The sequence below is a fragment of the Mauremys reevesii genome, linkage group 21, assembly GCF_016161935.1.
Source record: "Mauremys reevesii isolate NIE-2019 linkage group 21, ASM1616193v1, whole genome shotgun sequence".
Classification (NCBI taxonomy): Eukaryota; Metazoa; Chordata; order Testudines; family Geoemydidae; genus Mauremys; species Mauremys reevesii.
In genome coordinates, this window is record NC_052643.1 from 16,189,600 (window position 1) to 16,205,466 (window position 15,867).

At 38.2% G+C, this 15,867-nt stretch overlaps 2 protein-coding genes across 28 annotated transcripts in view; one reads left to right on the plus strand and one right to left on the minus strand.

Moving 5' to 3' along the window:
• The window catches only part of CALML6 (calmodulin like 6), a 235,833-nt gene that overhangs the window by 165,051 nt on the left and 54,915 nt on the right, over positions 1–15,867 (minus strand). For 23 of the 25 annotated variants that reach the window (XM_039509211.1, XM_039509212.1, XM_039509194.1 and 20 more), the window contains exon 2: positions 7,146–7,255. The gene's annotated coding sequence lies outside the window, so the exon portion shown is untranslated. Of the gene's footprint in view, positions 1–7,145; positions 7,256–9,324; positions 9,435–15,867 lie in introns of all 25 variants that reach the window. The other 2 variants (XM_039509187.1, XM_039509185.1) reach the window with 1 other exon arrangement.
• Positions 1–15,867, plus strand: part of GNB1 (G protein subunit beta 1) — an 80,917-nt gene that overhangs the window by 47,012 nt on the left and 18,038 nt on the right. For 2 of the 3 annotated variants that reach the window (XM_039509173.1, XM_039509174.1), the window contains exons 3-6: positions 2,831–2,869; positions 4,587–4,693; positions 9,989–10,052; positions 12,321–12,483. In XM_039509173.1, coding sequence (XP_039365107.1) covers positions 2,831–2,869; positions 4,587–4,693; positions 9,989–10,052; positions 12,321–12,483 — 373 coding nt within the window. Of the gene's footprint in view, positions 1–2,830; positions 2,870–3,059; positions 3,121–4,586; positions 4,694–9,988; positions 10,053–12,320; positions 12,484–15,867 lie in introns of all 3 variants that reach the window. The other variant, XM_039509175.1, reaches the window with a different exon arrangement.

The window sequence follows — 15,867 nt, forward strand, 5'->3', positions numbered from 1 at the left end:
AGCCAGAAGAGAGCGTGCACTTCAGTCACTTATGCCCAAACCCTCATATGATATTCCAGAGGGACAAGGTGGTGCAAAGACCTCACTTGAAGTTCATTCCTAAGGTGGTCTCAGAATTTCATCTAAATCAGTCAACCTTACTGTTGTCTTCCTGAAGCCATGTTTTAGCACTGGAAAAAGAGAATTTGCACATGCTAGACTTTGGTTTGTTACATGGATGGGGCAACAGTCTGAACTAACCTGTTAATCTAGCCATAGCAGGGCATTCTAAAGGTCAGGTGATTTCATCACCAAGAATATCAAAATGGAGGACAGTGTATTTCTCCCACCAAACATCAAGGTTCACTCCGCCAGAACATAAGTAACATGCCCTAACTGTTCCATGTACGTGCCAATATTGGAAATCTGTAAGGCGGCAATGTGGAGTAACCCTGTGACATTTGCCAATCACTATGCCTTGGATTCAGCTGCTATATCGGATGATACATTCAGGAGAGAAATACGTCAATCGCTGCTCAGTTGGTACAGCTAAGACTCCTCAGTCTCACCATCATGAGAGGATGCTGATTGCAGTTGGATCCACACTGATGCACACTCAAAGAAAGAACGGTTCTTTGAGATGGTATCAGTATGGATTTCATTATTCCCCTTCATCCCCACTTTGCAGAGTCCTCATCTACCATGGGCTTCAAATTGAGAGGGAACTGAGGGAATGTCATGGCCGTTCTATCTTTTGTCTTTGGGACATGCCTGTTCAAAAAATTCTGATCTTGCACACAAAGCATATGCACATCTACAGTAGGTTCACACTGACAACATCTAGAAGATCCCCAGTATTGCTGTGGAATAAGTAACTGTTCTTTGCATGGTGTGATCAGTAGAACCTTTTCATAAACAGAATTTGAGCGCAGAAAATGAATGAGAAACCTTGTGTTGTACTGGGTAAAAGTTCCCCTTTATTTAGAAAAGTGGAATATATTGTATTGCACCATGAAAATATGCAAGTATCCTGTGATTATAGTATAGACTTCATGGCAGCACAAATATAAACAGACATGGATTTATTAGAATGACAGAGTTCACTTATTTCCCTGTAGTTTTTGTTTAATATTATCATCAAGTGACTAAGAGCAGAACCGTGGATACGTATTTAAGGTTAAATCCTGTTATGATCTAATTTTAAACATGTCCTTGTGTGTGCGTGCACGCGCTTTTGAAGAAAGTTCAAATAGAGTAAAGAACCGTCTCAAATTGTTGCCAAATTGCATGGATACAGTTACAGACATTTAAAGATGGAAAAGATGTACTCGTTTAATTTCCTTGGGGCTGATTTCAGGATTGTTCCTTAGGTTACATTTTCTCGTACTATGTCTGTTCTAGTTTTAAGTCTCCAGCAGTGGGGCTTCCAACCCTTCCTTTGGATGTTCCACAGTCCAATAGCTCTTGCTGACAAGCTGTTCATATTTGGCCGACATTTCTTTTTCTTAATTCCATTACTGAATTGTAATTCCCTGCACCTTCCTACACTTATCTCCATCCAGGGTATTTACACCTTTCAGATAACTATAGAATGTTATATCCCCTTCCCTTTTTAGCTAAGCTACACGTAGCCAGTATTCTTTCTTTATAAATCAGTCCCTGGTCAATTTTGTTTGAACTCCTACCAATTTCTCAGTAGTGCGGTGCCCAGAACTGAATGCTGCAGTCCAGTATGATTGCGGTAGAGCCATGTAGGAAGAGAACTATGTGACTAATGCTTCTGAATAGACTACCCAAATTTGCTTGAGCAGCCTTTGCTTCTAATCTAAGTCCTTTGGCTGGTAAATGAAACTTATTCCAGTTTTGTATAACCTGCATATTTAATTAATGTGCTGTTTACTTCCTCTTCCAGATCATTAATTAAAATGGTAAACGCCACCATTTCTTACTAGTATGTGCTTGGAAGTATTTTCAGTGAGAAGCCTAAGCAATCATAAATTTTCAGAACATGAATAAAATAGCTGAGTCTCTTTTTGAGCTGACTCCATCCTTTTATAAATGACCATTGTAGAACAACTCACAAGTTATCCAGACTTGTGTGTACATAACTAGCTTAAGAAATTAATGTCATGTCTTCCTGTCTTCATTAATTTTAAACTTCTTTAAACAGAACAAAAGTTTGGCGCCAATAAAGAGACTTCCTGCATATTTTTTTTTTTTTTTTTAGTATCTGCTTGTGGTTTTTTGTTTTTTTAAAAAGGTATGGAGCATTAAACTAAAGCATTGACTAAAGTATTTGTTGGCCAGGTGAAGAGCAATGTACTTTCAGGCTATTTTAGTTTGTTTTTTTTATTCTGAAGTATTTTCTAGCTCTATGTAACAAATTGTTTTAGGTTCCTTAAACAGAGTTGGAAATACATATTGTGTATAGCCCCTATTTAAGGCAGCTGTGGAGTCCAAGTTCCCTCTGTACTTTGCATTCTGGATCTTGACCATCCATTATAAGATGCACAGAATGTCAGCAGTAAGTACTCAGTGATAACACACTACACCAGAAATCACATTCTGAAACTTGCTGCTAAGCATTCCTTCCTACCCTTGCCCACTAAATGCTAGAATTTATATTCTCAATAAATAAAGGTTCTAGCAAGAATACTAGACACACATTGGTAACAAAATCTGGCTTGATAGGTTCCTCTTCCAATTTCACTCCTTGGGGTGATCATAATTGCAAGATTTTCCCAAATCTGGTAGTTCTGCTGCCGAGTAACTTTTGCAGAGTAGTCAGCATAAATGGTTCAACACATAGTAAGCTGTCTGATGCATTGTCTCTAATTTTCCCTTGTTACAGGATGCCAGAAAAGCATGTGCAGATGCCACTCTGGCCCAGGTAAGCACTCATTTCAGACACTCACATTTTAATTGCAAAAATTATATAAGGAAAATGTAAATACAAAAAGTTGTGTGCGTAAATTATGAACAATATCTTAATTCTTCCTATAGTCTTTTTTTCTTGGCAACATTAGCTTCCTTTCACTCTTTGCATGGTGTGATATATTTTTTTTTTTGATTACGCACAGATCCTACTGCTTATGCATGGCCAACTACTGCCAGTAATAGGATCAAGTAGTACTTTCCTGGGTAGGTCACTGAGTTCCTTTCCCTGATTTTTTTTATACAAGTATTATACAGATAGATCTATAATTTGAAGGACCCTCACATTGGAGCAACCTGGAAGGCCATTTATACAGAAGCCTTTGCCAGGAGCTATTGTTCCAGATGTGTTTTAAATCAGATTTTACCTTTCACCACCCAGTTTAATCCCTTTTGCTTCAACTGAGAGTAATAATCCTGTGTTTGATGTCAGTTTGTTGCCATGGAAGTGAGTAATGCTACAAATGCAGTACTACAACTTCAGCTCTGTAGCATCAAGCAAGAGAGAGGTAGTGAGCAAGAGGCCTTCTTTGAGCATTTAAATTACTTGGGAAATTTGCATATGTGGCAAAGAGAGTTGCCCATAAATGTAAAATGGGCTAAGTTTAATATCTAAAATATTTCCCATGTGCAAAAGTCTGTAAAAAGCTACTGTATTTATTCTAGGGAGGGTCATTGTGTAGGAATTTGAAATCTGGCCTGATCTGTTAGTTTGAACATTAATCTGTTCTAGCAGTTTTCAAAATGAAGCAGAGTTCTTTACTCAAATGCTTTGCTAAATAATTTTTTTAGGTGGAGACAGGACAAGTATGCAGACGTTATCTGTAAAATGGAGTTGTAAACTGTTTTGGATTCACTGTAATGTGTGTTCGTTTATTCAGTATATTACTGGAAATGCGCTATATGCTATTTTTTTAGCCAGTGCTTTGCTCCAGGCCAGAGAAACTATTTATATAAAATGTAATAGTATAATGACAGTGTATTGATTTCTTCCTCACTTTGCTATTCACTTACTCGTTCCAGAATACACTCTTATCCTTTAAAAGTTAGATAAAATATTAATATTATAATTTGAAAATCTTCTGTTCAAAAGGCAGTTTATGCTAGATCTAAATTGGGAGTTTATTTTCAAAATGTTAGGTGCAGTTAAAGCCTCAAATACAAACACCCCACCTTCTCTTTTAAAAACAGAAAGCTGTGTTATTCTGTAGAATGCATCTCTGTTGTGGGTGGCAGGGGGAACCCTCTGCCACAAGATTGTAGTAATCTTAAAGCTAGAGGCTTCAGAAGATAGAAACTGAACATAATCCTGCCCAGGATTCTGAGTGTGTCTAGTGCATGCAGTTTCCCACTGGGCCTGGATAACATGCATGTTCTTCCAGAGGAATATTGTGCAATTATATTTAGCTAGGGCTTTGCCTACAATACTCAGATAAAGAGCTGGGCCTGGGGAAGAATAGTAAATAAGAGAAGAACCAAGCAAATACTGCGTAGGACTAACACGTGTCTTAGTCAATTTGTTTGTATTAATCAGTGTTCAAAATGTGTGCATTGCATCATTTTGGTTTTCTGCAATAGACTACTCTAAGTGTTTCTGTATTAATGAAGTATCTGAATATTCTGTGAGTAAGATAAATGCAGAATCTAAGGTCTATAATAACTTGTCTATTTAGATCACAGCCAACATTGATCCAGTGGGTCGAATTCAGATGCGTACTAGAAGAACACTGAGGGGGCACTTGGCTAAAATTTATGCAATGCACTGGGGGACTGATTCCAGGTGAGTGTCAATGGCACAGAAGGATAATCTTTTGGGTTTCATTAAGATCTTGTGGAAATGTTCAATTTAGTTTTTCATATAAAATAAGAAATTCAGTTCCATCATTTCAGGTCATGCCTATCATCCAGTTGAAGTCTTTTTCTGCTAGAAATGGAATTTTAAAATACCAGAGCTCTTTTTGAAGAGCAAGGGATCTTGGGTGCAGGTGGGGTTGGTTACTTCATTTGAAGTTTCATAACCTTTGCTTCTATTCTGGTACTAAGAATTTAACAACACTAAATGTCACTTTTTTCCCTTTAATCTCCATATTTTTAGCATCATAATCTAAATTCAGTTACAAAATATCAACTCCTTCTTGCCTGAAAATACTGTTGTCAGTGATTTAGAGGAAGCACTTTACAATAGGCACTTATTTTTTTTTCAAAGATATTAGTCCTGTGATTTCCAGACAGTTAAAAAATGGATGCTAACAGTATCCCTCTTGATGACAAATGACAACTATAATGTGTATTTTTATAAGAATCTTAAAGCACGCACCCCAGTGAATTGTCCATCTTAAAATGAGTAGATATGGTATTCCCTCATCATAGAAATAGGTGAATTAGCTTCTTTTTAATCTTGTAAATATGTGAATTAATCTGCTCATAGCAAGTACATTTCTAATCAACAGAAATTACTGAAGGGAGCCTTGTTAATCTAATGAAGGTGATCTTGTTAATTCAGTCTTAAGTATAGAGCTTGTTTACACAAGATTGATAAGCAGTACTATTCTTAAGTAACTTAAAATCCTAGGTCTGTTTATACAGTAGAACCTCAGAGTTACAAACACTTTGGGAATGGAGGTTGTTCATAACTCTCAACAAAACGTTATGGTTGTTCTTTCAAAGGTTTACAACTGAACATTGACTTGATATAGCTTTGAAACTTTACTATGGAGAAGAAAAATGTTGCTTTTAATAACCATCTTAATTTAAATGAAGCAATAACAGAAACAGTTTCCTTATCTTGTCAAAATCTTTTTTAAATGTTCCCTTTATTTTAGTAGTTTAATACTGTTCTATACTGTATTTGCTTTTTATTAATTTATTTACTTATTTTGTCTCTGCTGCTGCCTGACTGCAGTGGCCCTGGAGGTTTTTCGCCTTCCTCCGAAGCATGGGGCAGGGGTCGCTTGCTTAAGGAGTGGGTGGATCGGCTTATGTGGCCTGCATCTTGCAGGAGGTCAGACTAGATGATCATAATGGTCCCTTCTGATCTCAAATTCTATGATTCTATGAGTTCCAAATGAGGTGTGTGGTTGACTGGTCAGTTTCTAACTCTGGAGTTCATAACTCTGAAGTTCTACTGTATACCTAGAGCAAGAGTAACAAAGTGCTTAGTGTAGTAACATTGAGGAGAGGGGCGGTGTAGAGGAAAATATTTTTAAAGGAGTGGTACTTGTTTTTATTTTCAGTTTCTGAATTGCTCACGGTTGGCAGAGCAACAAATAAACAAAGTATAACAGTTTCATTTGAAGTTTCGTGTTTTGTATAATCTCATTTTATTTCATAGGAGTACTGTATTAGTTTGTCATTTCATTTCCAATGTTGCAAATTGCACTTTCTATGGCAAATTAGAGTTGCCAACTTCATAACATTTAAAAAGCAGACACTCCAGCTGGAATGCTGGAACCTCCCTGACTCATGTCACCTGTGGAGCCAGGGCTGGGAGCTACAGCCACCTGACACAGGTAGGGGGCAGCCCCAGCTGAGATGGGGCTAGTGTGGGTGATAACCCGGTGCCTCCCCCCACCTGCAGTAACTTAAGCATTTTTAGCAATAGGATTATTGTATCCAGCCAGAGGAAACACCAAATTATGATCTTGATTGTGACATCAGAACTAGACCTATATGGTTTGTCCTATTTTTATCTAACATTCTTTCAAAAAGTGAAGGCAGTCAGGTAGCTATTTTTGTAACTTTTATAAAAACACAATTGTGGGGTTTTTTGGTGGTTTGGTTGTTTTTTTAAATTTTCCTTTCAAATATATTATACAACAACCTAAGAGATTTGTGAACAAGACTTTACATACATCTTCTGGTTGAAGCGATCTCACACAAACGTAATATCAGCACTCCTTAAGAGGTATATAGCCTTAAAGCTACCTATCTACAGTAGTCTCATCTTTATAGTGTACATCCATGATGATGGTTTTACAGAGCTATATTGTTGAAGGCAGTTTAGCACTTACCTCACTGTCAGTTTAACCCCAGGGCATTTTAGTTCCACATTTTATGAATACTAAATTCATTCAGATTTCTAAAAAAAGTAGTTGACTTCAAACAATCTCCATCCCACTGCATTTTCTCCCTTTCCAATCAGTCTGTTTAGACAATTTTCAGGAAATAACTCTGATTGTTAGCATATTTATAAAGTCATGTAGGAAACAGACACCACTACTCATGATACTTACATTTTAAGTTCCAGGTGAAGCTGTTTTCACTAGAGACAGTTGACACATGATGTATCCCCTCCCCAAGTTCTGAAACAGCTTTATCCTTTTCTCGGGAGGCGCCGATATCCCTAACAATAAAGGAGAGATTCAAAAGATTACTATGCAATAGGAATATTTTACTGATTATGCTATCATTAGAAGGGACATAATTAAGTTGAAAATCATATTTTTGTCTGAAAATTGTCATTTGTATTACCATAAATAAATGTAAGTAACACCTGAGATTACTAAAATAGTTTTCCCTGACCTTTCCATCTCCTTTTCCTGTTAGTTTTAGATTGAAGATTTATAACAAATTTCAGGGCATGCTACTTGAAATGGAATCTATTGGAAACAAAGCTTTTGAAATTAGTTAGTGTCATTTAAATGAAATTTTAATTAAGTGCTAGAAGTGTTCAGTACTGTACACTGTTCCTGCCCTGAGGCAGTAGAAGGCTCAAAAGTGTATGACCTGGCGTTTTAATATGTAGATAAATCAGGTAAGACTTTTATCTGCTGAAGGTAAGTGTAGTATTTATCAGTAGACTCAATCCCGGGGAGCCGACCAGGGGTTGTTTTCATTAAATTGGATTAAAGGTTCAAAACTCAGACTCAAGTGACGCAACAATGTTTTACCTGTGCACAGTAGAGTAGCCTAAGGCAGCCGCAGCTCCTTCTCATAGACTCATCAACTTTAAGGTCAGACAGGCATGTCATGATCATCTAGTCTGATCTCCTGCACATTGCAGGCCACAGAACGTTGCCCACCCACTCCTGTAATAGACCTATAACCACTGGCCAAATTACTGAAGTCCTCAAATCATGATTTAAAGATTTCAAGTTACAGTGAATCTGCCATTTACACTAGTTTAAACCTGCAAGTGACCCATGCCTTATGCTGCAGAGTAAGGCGAAAAACTACCAGGGTCTGTGCCAATCTGACCTCAGGAAAAATTCCATCCTGACCCGAAATATGGCAATCAGACCCTGAGCATGTATTGTAGAAACACTTAGAAGCCCCAGTTAAGGATAAGGCACTGTGTACACACAGTATGAAAGAAGACCCTAACCTAAAGTTTGTAATTGTACTGTTAAAGTAACTCTTGTATTGACACCATAATCTGAAAAATAGAGCAGTCAGATTTGTGAATAGAAGATATAATATCAAGCTAGGAGCAGTGTGTTTTGCCAGGTGATTTGTCATAGCCAGGCACTGGATTTTAAATGAATGTATCTTTAAAAGGAGAGACTTGGCTTGAGATGTGGACCCTTTTCACGACTGTGTGTTTAAAATAAATAATATGACACTTTATCCTAAGAAGCCTCTGTGATGTAGCAGCTTTGAAAGTTAGAAAATGACCAGTGTTCTGTTACATTAGTGATAGGTATTCTCACACAGTACTTGTGTGTTCAGACTTGGACTTTTCACTTTAATTAGGTTTGCACATACAGATATTAAGATGGAAATTGAAATGATGTGGTGCTTTGGCACAATACTTTGAACCTTCTAAGATGAATAGCCAAACTCTTAGCCCGAGTAATAAGTCGGAAAGAAAATGTGTAGGGTCAGGACTCAGAGCATGAAGTATTACATATCTGAACTCCATTTTATATATTTTCCCCTAATACAGAAAAAGGCACGCTCAGCTGTTTTTGTCTGATTGTTTCTGTAATCTGATTTTGTTCTTGGAGTTAGAACACCTATTCTTTAAAAAATAAAAGCCTGGAAACAAAAGCTCATATTTTAAGCTCTACCAAGAATACAACTGTGACAAAATGGTGTATTTCAGTCAGTCTCCATTGAGAAGGGAGAGAGTTGTTTTTCCCCCCAAAGGAAACAAAAGAAAACCGCCCCTTCCTTCCCTGCACTCTACCCTTCAACTCAGAGTACTTCTCTGTAAGTTTTCTGTCGGCCTGGGTTTTAACTCTACTCAGACACTGGATTTTATGTATTTATTGGCTTTCATCCTGAACGAACCTTTTTTTACCATGTGTTTACAATAAATAGAAATTGGGAAGATGGCCTTCTATAAATGGTCCAAATAATTAGCTGGGTCTGCCTATTTTTAGTGTGCCTATCACTGTGATTTCCAAGGTTTCAAAGGAATCAAGAGACATCCGTGCTGTTTAGGGATTATTTTTGCTACTTCTCCTTCACCTGATTTGTGCATCTGTAGACCATCAGTTGGGGAGGGTGGGAAGAAGAATTCTCAGGTCCTTTTCCCAGACTCCTTTAATAAGGAAGGTCTGCAGAAGACAATGCAAAGTCTGTGGAAACAAAATGAACGTCTGAGAATAACTGGGAAGCAAGCTAAAATAGGCTTTTACTAATAACTCTGTGTGCGTTTTCTCAACCCCCCACCCTCTGAATCTTTTGACAATCAGAGAAGAGTGAACTTCTTGCTGTCTTTGGGAGGGAGGTGGGGAATTATTTAAAAAAAATACCATGTCTATCTTACAAATGTGGGGAAAGGAAGGCATAGAGCGGTAGGTGACTTTCCCAAAAGTCAGTGGTAGTCAGGCATGGAACCCAGATCTCCTGACTCCCTATCTTGTGATTTAACCATATAACATTGCAACAACTATTGAGTTGCTTTGTTGTTAACTGTTGTAATATTTAACACTTAAGATGAAGTGTGTCTGCTCTTGTTTCTTTGAGGCACGTTATTTAAGAGAATATTGATGTTGCATTGTACTTTATATAGTAGCTTTCATGTAAACATCTTAGTAGTTTTGATAACATTCCATTTGGAAACTAATTGGCTTTGTTTTCTTCTTATTTGCCTGCAATGATTGTTTGTTTGTTCTTCTTTTCCCTCCAGGCTTCTAGTTAGTGCCTCCCAGGATGGCAAACTTATCATCTGGGATAGCTACACCACAAACAAGGTGAGAGTAATTGACCTACTGCTGCTTAATTAAAATTTGAATGAAAATACAAGGAAAAGGAATATTGTTTACCTACCTTGGCTCTTAAAGGGATACAGCCAAAACTTAGTTTAGGCCTAACAGCTGACCTCTAAAATTATGATTTTAGACAATGTGGTTAGAGACCTAACTACTGTCTGTATGTATTTTTATTATCTCTCTCTCTCTCACACACACTCTCACACTAACACTAATACTCTTTTATAAAATATATTTACCCAGCCTCTGAAAAACTAAAAATATTTCCAGGGCCACCCAGAGGATTCAGGGGGCCTGGGGCAAAGCAATTTCAGGGGCCCCTTCCATTAAAAAAAGTTGCAATACGAGAGAATACTGTATTCTCGTGGGGGCCCCTGCCGGGGCCTGGGGCAAATTGTCCCACTTGCCCCCCCCTCTGGGCGGCCCTGAATATTTCATTGCTCAATGAGTGTATTTTTGCTTCGCTGCTGCGGGAAAAGCTGTCATCAGAGGGAGTAGAAGTTAATTAGCAAACGTTTCCCAGAAATGTGCTATGTGAGACAAAGCATAGCCATACTAGTTTGGGCTCTGTAATAAAGCAGAGGATTACAAGAATGCAAGTAAGAGATGGTCTCTTTCTGGCTGTAGTAACATGACATGAATAAGGGTTACCATGGCTGTGGTCAGTGTCCAGGGGCTACTGTTATCAGCGCTTTAATAAATTCCATGAAGGGTGAAAAAACAATGCTTGTAAATATTACAAAACTGGTTGTGGAGAACCTTAAAATAAAAATTTTCAGCAGGTAAATGGCAGTTAAATAAGCAGAGTGCTTTTTTTAATTGAAAAAGACAATGCCGAAATAGGAAATAAAATACTTCTACAGTGATTTCCATATTAGGATTTCAAAACTCTTGAAAACATTAATTAACACTCAACATCCCTTGAAAGCAGGGATTTGCAACCCTTTTTTAGAATTAGGAAAACTGAATCACAGAGATGTTGCTATTTGATTAAGGTCACACAGGAAGTCTTTGGTAGAGTCAGAAATAGAATTCTTTATCAAGTGCTCTAGGTACAAGTACATCATCCCCCAGAAACAAGATCCACTCAGTGAAAGAGAGACTTTCCAATCCAGAAGATATGAGGGCATCTTCTTACTAGAAAGTTTTTTTGATTACACCTGAAAACAGTGTGTCTACAGCTGAAAACAGGTTGTCTAAAAATATTCTAGTGCCACATTGTGGCTAAGCAGTGCTCATTGCAATTATGCTGCGCATGATGTTAGTAATAACAAAGAATGCAATCGTAAATGTGTTCTATCCTACCGATGAGATTTGAACAACCATCTTGAGGCATTTTATTAGCTTCGTGGTAGAAGATGCATGTTTTGCAATTAGTTGGCTGTATTTTTAGCACGGAGCATTGCTCCGCTATTTGGACTTTTATTTCACACCCATTACCACCGGATTTGTAATGGCTGTAAATGGAGATTGTATGCATAGAGGGACAAACACCTTTTAATCCGTAGTCAAGAAATAAGAGGAAATCATGGATATTTCACAGAGCCCCACAATACATATAACAACATGATCCATCCCTCAAGGAGTTTACAAAATTTACTTCAAACACAGTGCAACAAGAGGAATAACAAGACAGTAGGTTGGGATTAGAGAAGGAAGGACAGGGTTAGTATTAATAAGACTGGGTGGTTACTCAGTGAAGGCTAGTATACGGCATGGGGGAGCAAAAGGGGAGTTGTTTAAATAGTGAAAGGCCTTGGTTTGCTAATTTACTTGGTAAGTGTTAAAGTGGGTTTTAAGGCAGGATTAAAGGAGGGGCAAAGTAAGTCTCCTCTTTTTGCTGTTCGTTGTTCCTTCTTAGTATATAATCCTGGAATTAACAATTTTTTACCTACCATAAATTGAGCACCAGTATGTTTTTCTCAAGCTAAAACATAGTGTTCAGTCTAATCAAAACCATTGACTAGCTCTTGTGGCTTTTAGCAGAGCTACCGATTAAACTGGATTCTCTGCTAGAGTGCAGCTCTGAAGTTTTTAATTAAGCCACTATTTGGTTTGACAAGTTAAATGCACAAATTATTCCTGAAATAAGGTTGGCCCGTGTACACCAAGGACTTTTCATCTTTTTCATTATTCTTCCTCCTGCTACCTTTAAAGAGAGAGTAGTGTAGTTACAGAGAAGATGTAAATAAGAACCTCCCGATGATCAATTGACTTAAAGATAAATTATGTATTCTGTCTGTGCTCCAGGTCCATGCCATTCCCCTGCGTTCATCTTGGGTGATGACCTGTGCATATGCCCCCTCTGGAAACTATGTGGCCTGCGGTGGTCTTGATAACATCTGTTCCATTTACAACCTGAAAACTCGTGAAGGAAATGTACGTGTCAGCCGTGAGCTGGCTGGTCATACAGGTGAGCATCAGTTCTGAAGGGTAAACTAGTTGTGAGCTGAACGCATGACGAATCGTGAACATTAGATATGGAAAAGATCCATTAGGTCATCTACTCAATCCTGCAATGCCAGAGGACTGGTTTCCTACAGCATACAGTCCAGTCTTATTTTAAATGTCTCAAGCAATGAGGCTTCAATCATTTCCCTTGAAAGACTATTCCATAGACTAGTCTCTATCAAGAAATTTTTCTTTAATATTAAACCTGAAAGTTAAGTATCATTGTGTGATCCTGTTGCTTTTGTGCATACCTTTTTGTACCTGGTAAAATACATTTTTTCCCCCTTGTGTGTTCACTTTTCAAATAGGTGACTTTCCCTCTTCCCATTCCCCAAGCCAAAAATCAGAGTCATCACCTTGCCAATTTATACATCTTTAGTTTTTAATCTTTCTTCAAAAATTCTTTTGTTGCTCACAAGCACTATATTTGTTACAACTTTTGTAACACTTTAAACATCTAAATAATAAATATAACAGCTTCACCAATCTCTAACAGCTTCATAAATCTTTATTGCTCACTTCCCCAAATAGAGACAATGGTCCCTTACAGAAAACATGTTGCCAAGTGCAGCATTACACACATTTAAAATAATCAAACTCTTGTTATAAGTAATAAACATTCTGGCAGAAAATTGGACAAAATTTTTCCTTAAATACATGCATCTCAACTTCTTACACTTTGTCCGCAGTCTTAAATTAGTCTTTATTTACCTCATTGTTGGTGCTGGTTTATTTGAGAGGGCTCTTATTGTAAAACCATATGCTAAGAAGCTTAATGTAGATTGGCCAAGTATTTTGTCTTTGGAAGTCATGAAGGGGAAGATTTAGTGATTACAAAAGGGAATTATTTCATTTTTGCAACTCCTTTTTTTTTCTTTATGGAAAGTAAAACTGTTACAGTATAGCATATCTGCTTAAAGGTATTTTTTTTCCTCTGTCTTGTATCCAAGCTTTTTCCTGATATTCAAGGGACACTACATTTACAAACTCAAATTGGAGAGAGAAACCGAATTGATCATTCATTTGTTTTATTGTGGAGTGTTATCAGATATCTCAGACTGGCTGCTGGTGCCAATTTTTATTTCTGTGAACTAGACAATTTCATCTTGCTGGGTTTTCATTAGGTCCCAAAGATTTGAGGTCTGATTTTTCAGAGATGCTGCCCTTTCAGCTTGTTGCTTTCATCTGGAGCTGTGGGGGCTGAGCACCTCCTGAAAATCAAGCCCATTGTGTCCAGTCTTGGTCTCTAAATTACCTTCATCGTTCTGGAAGGCAGAAGAATTGGTTCTTTGACTTTCATTGTAAACCATGGTCTGTTTTTCAAGGTCTTCCTTTTTTTTGTGGGTACTTACCCACGTTCACCCTGCTCTCTCCACATGTTCAGTCACTGATACTGGATAATTCCTTTGGAGTCCCCAGAATTAATTACTTGGCTGCTCAGGGTACTGACATCTAAGAACCTCTGACCTGAACTTCAGATTTAAATCCCAGAGTGACTTGTATCTTACTACTCTTGGAAGTCTGTAGAGATGTTTGGCTGGCCATAGAAATATCTGAAAGCCTTAAAAAAATCCTTTTCATCACTAAAAACTAAGACTGTAGTGCCCAGTGTTCTAGGGTCCACAGTGGCTCCTTTTCAGTGGCTCAGCCTCCAGAAAGAGGGCACAGAGCTAGTTTAACTGGATGCTGGGAAATTGCCCCCAGCGTTACACTGGCGTAGGTTGTCCTACACTGCTCTCCGGTGCTGGAGGTAGAAGGGGACAGAAGGGAGGGAAAGTGGTCAGAGTACTCTGCACTACAGCTGTTCTGGGGCTTCTCTAACCTACATCAGGGCCATGCCAGAATCCTGGAGACTACAGGGCTACATCTGGCCCTCCTGGGGTTCGCTCTCTCCAGAGGTGCAGCACAGAATCGGTCCAACCTTTTTCATTAAAGTAACTAATGAATCTGATAACTAGAGATAGAGAAGTTAAACTGGATAATGAGCTATGATTGTGAGAACAAAGGTACCCCTATAAGGGCTCCATTTTCTTTGAAAAAAGATAATCTACCAAGGCAGCTAAAAGCAGAGGAGATGAGCTCAGGATTTTTCTCTTCCCCCTCTACAGTCCAAGAGCATTGCAGCAGTAACATCTCATACCACAGCAGTAACATCCTATATCACAGCAGAAGTTGAAATGGTAATCATTAGAGTGACTTTTACCTGCTGAAGGAATGTGTGGTTGAGGAAAAAGGAAAATAAGCTGAAAGTTTAATGGGAAGAAGTAGCCACTCAGAAATAGGATGTAAACTGGCTTGATATCCTGCATTGTCGAGGTCTGGGCTGGAACATTGGTTCAAAGAGTGCCTGTGCTGATTCTGGAGAGCCCAACTGCCCGTAACAGGACTCCGTTTATCTTAGATATTATATAGTGCTAGTCACTTTAGTAGCTATGTGCTTATAATCCTAGTATGTGACATACTCAGTGCTACATCAGCAGGCCTTTGTTCACTTACAGATTCAGTAATAATACACCCAGGAACCTGAGGGAGGGAATCAGCTTGTAATAAATCATATCTGTCAAGGTTGCAACCCTGAAACTGTGTGTCATCTTTATGCTTCCTTTGTTTCTGTAAAGAACAAAACCCCAAGATGCAGCAAAACAGAGGCCTCTTACTCCAGAGGCTGCCAGCATGGCTCCGGAAAAACCTTTAACAGCTCTAAGAGGAAACATCAGGCAGGCTATGTGTCTTGCTGGTTTACTGCCTGATCAAGCCTCTACCTATACAGTGTAAAGGGACCTCTCTGAAAACTGTTCATTGAAGGAAACCAAGGTTATTCATACACAAATTATTATAATAGGCAAACCTTCCCAAGCTTCTGTTTAATGAAAAGAATAACTAAAATGCGTTAACCATATTGTAGATGGCACTTAACGTCTTTGTATCTCTCGTTGTTTCTTTCAAAGCATAGATTAGTTACTTGGTTCACTGGAGTTGTGTACTCTGTCTGAAATAGAGAGATGTTGACTAACCAAGAAAATAGATACTTAGTAGTTGTGATAACCAAGCAAACCATGATCCATAATAAGTACTTTTCTTTAATATCCATTATAAAGGAAAATGGAACTAGCTGTCACATACATTTTTGCTGGGTATCCATGATGCAGCCTATGTGCATGTCAAAATCCTAAAAAAAAAGATGTGAGCAATAAAAAGCCAAGAATATCTTTTCAGTATATCTTAGCTGTTCAGTGATCTCCTTTAGAGATGGCCCTGTAAATTAGTAAGATCACTAAAATGCAGTATGTGGGCTCATGGCAGGGTGCATGTGGTCTCTACAGAGGGTGAAAGACTGTACTATATT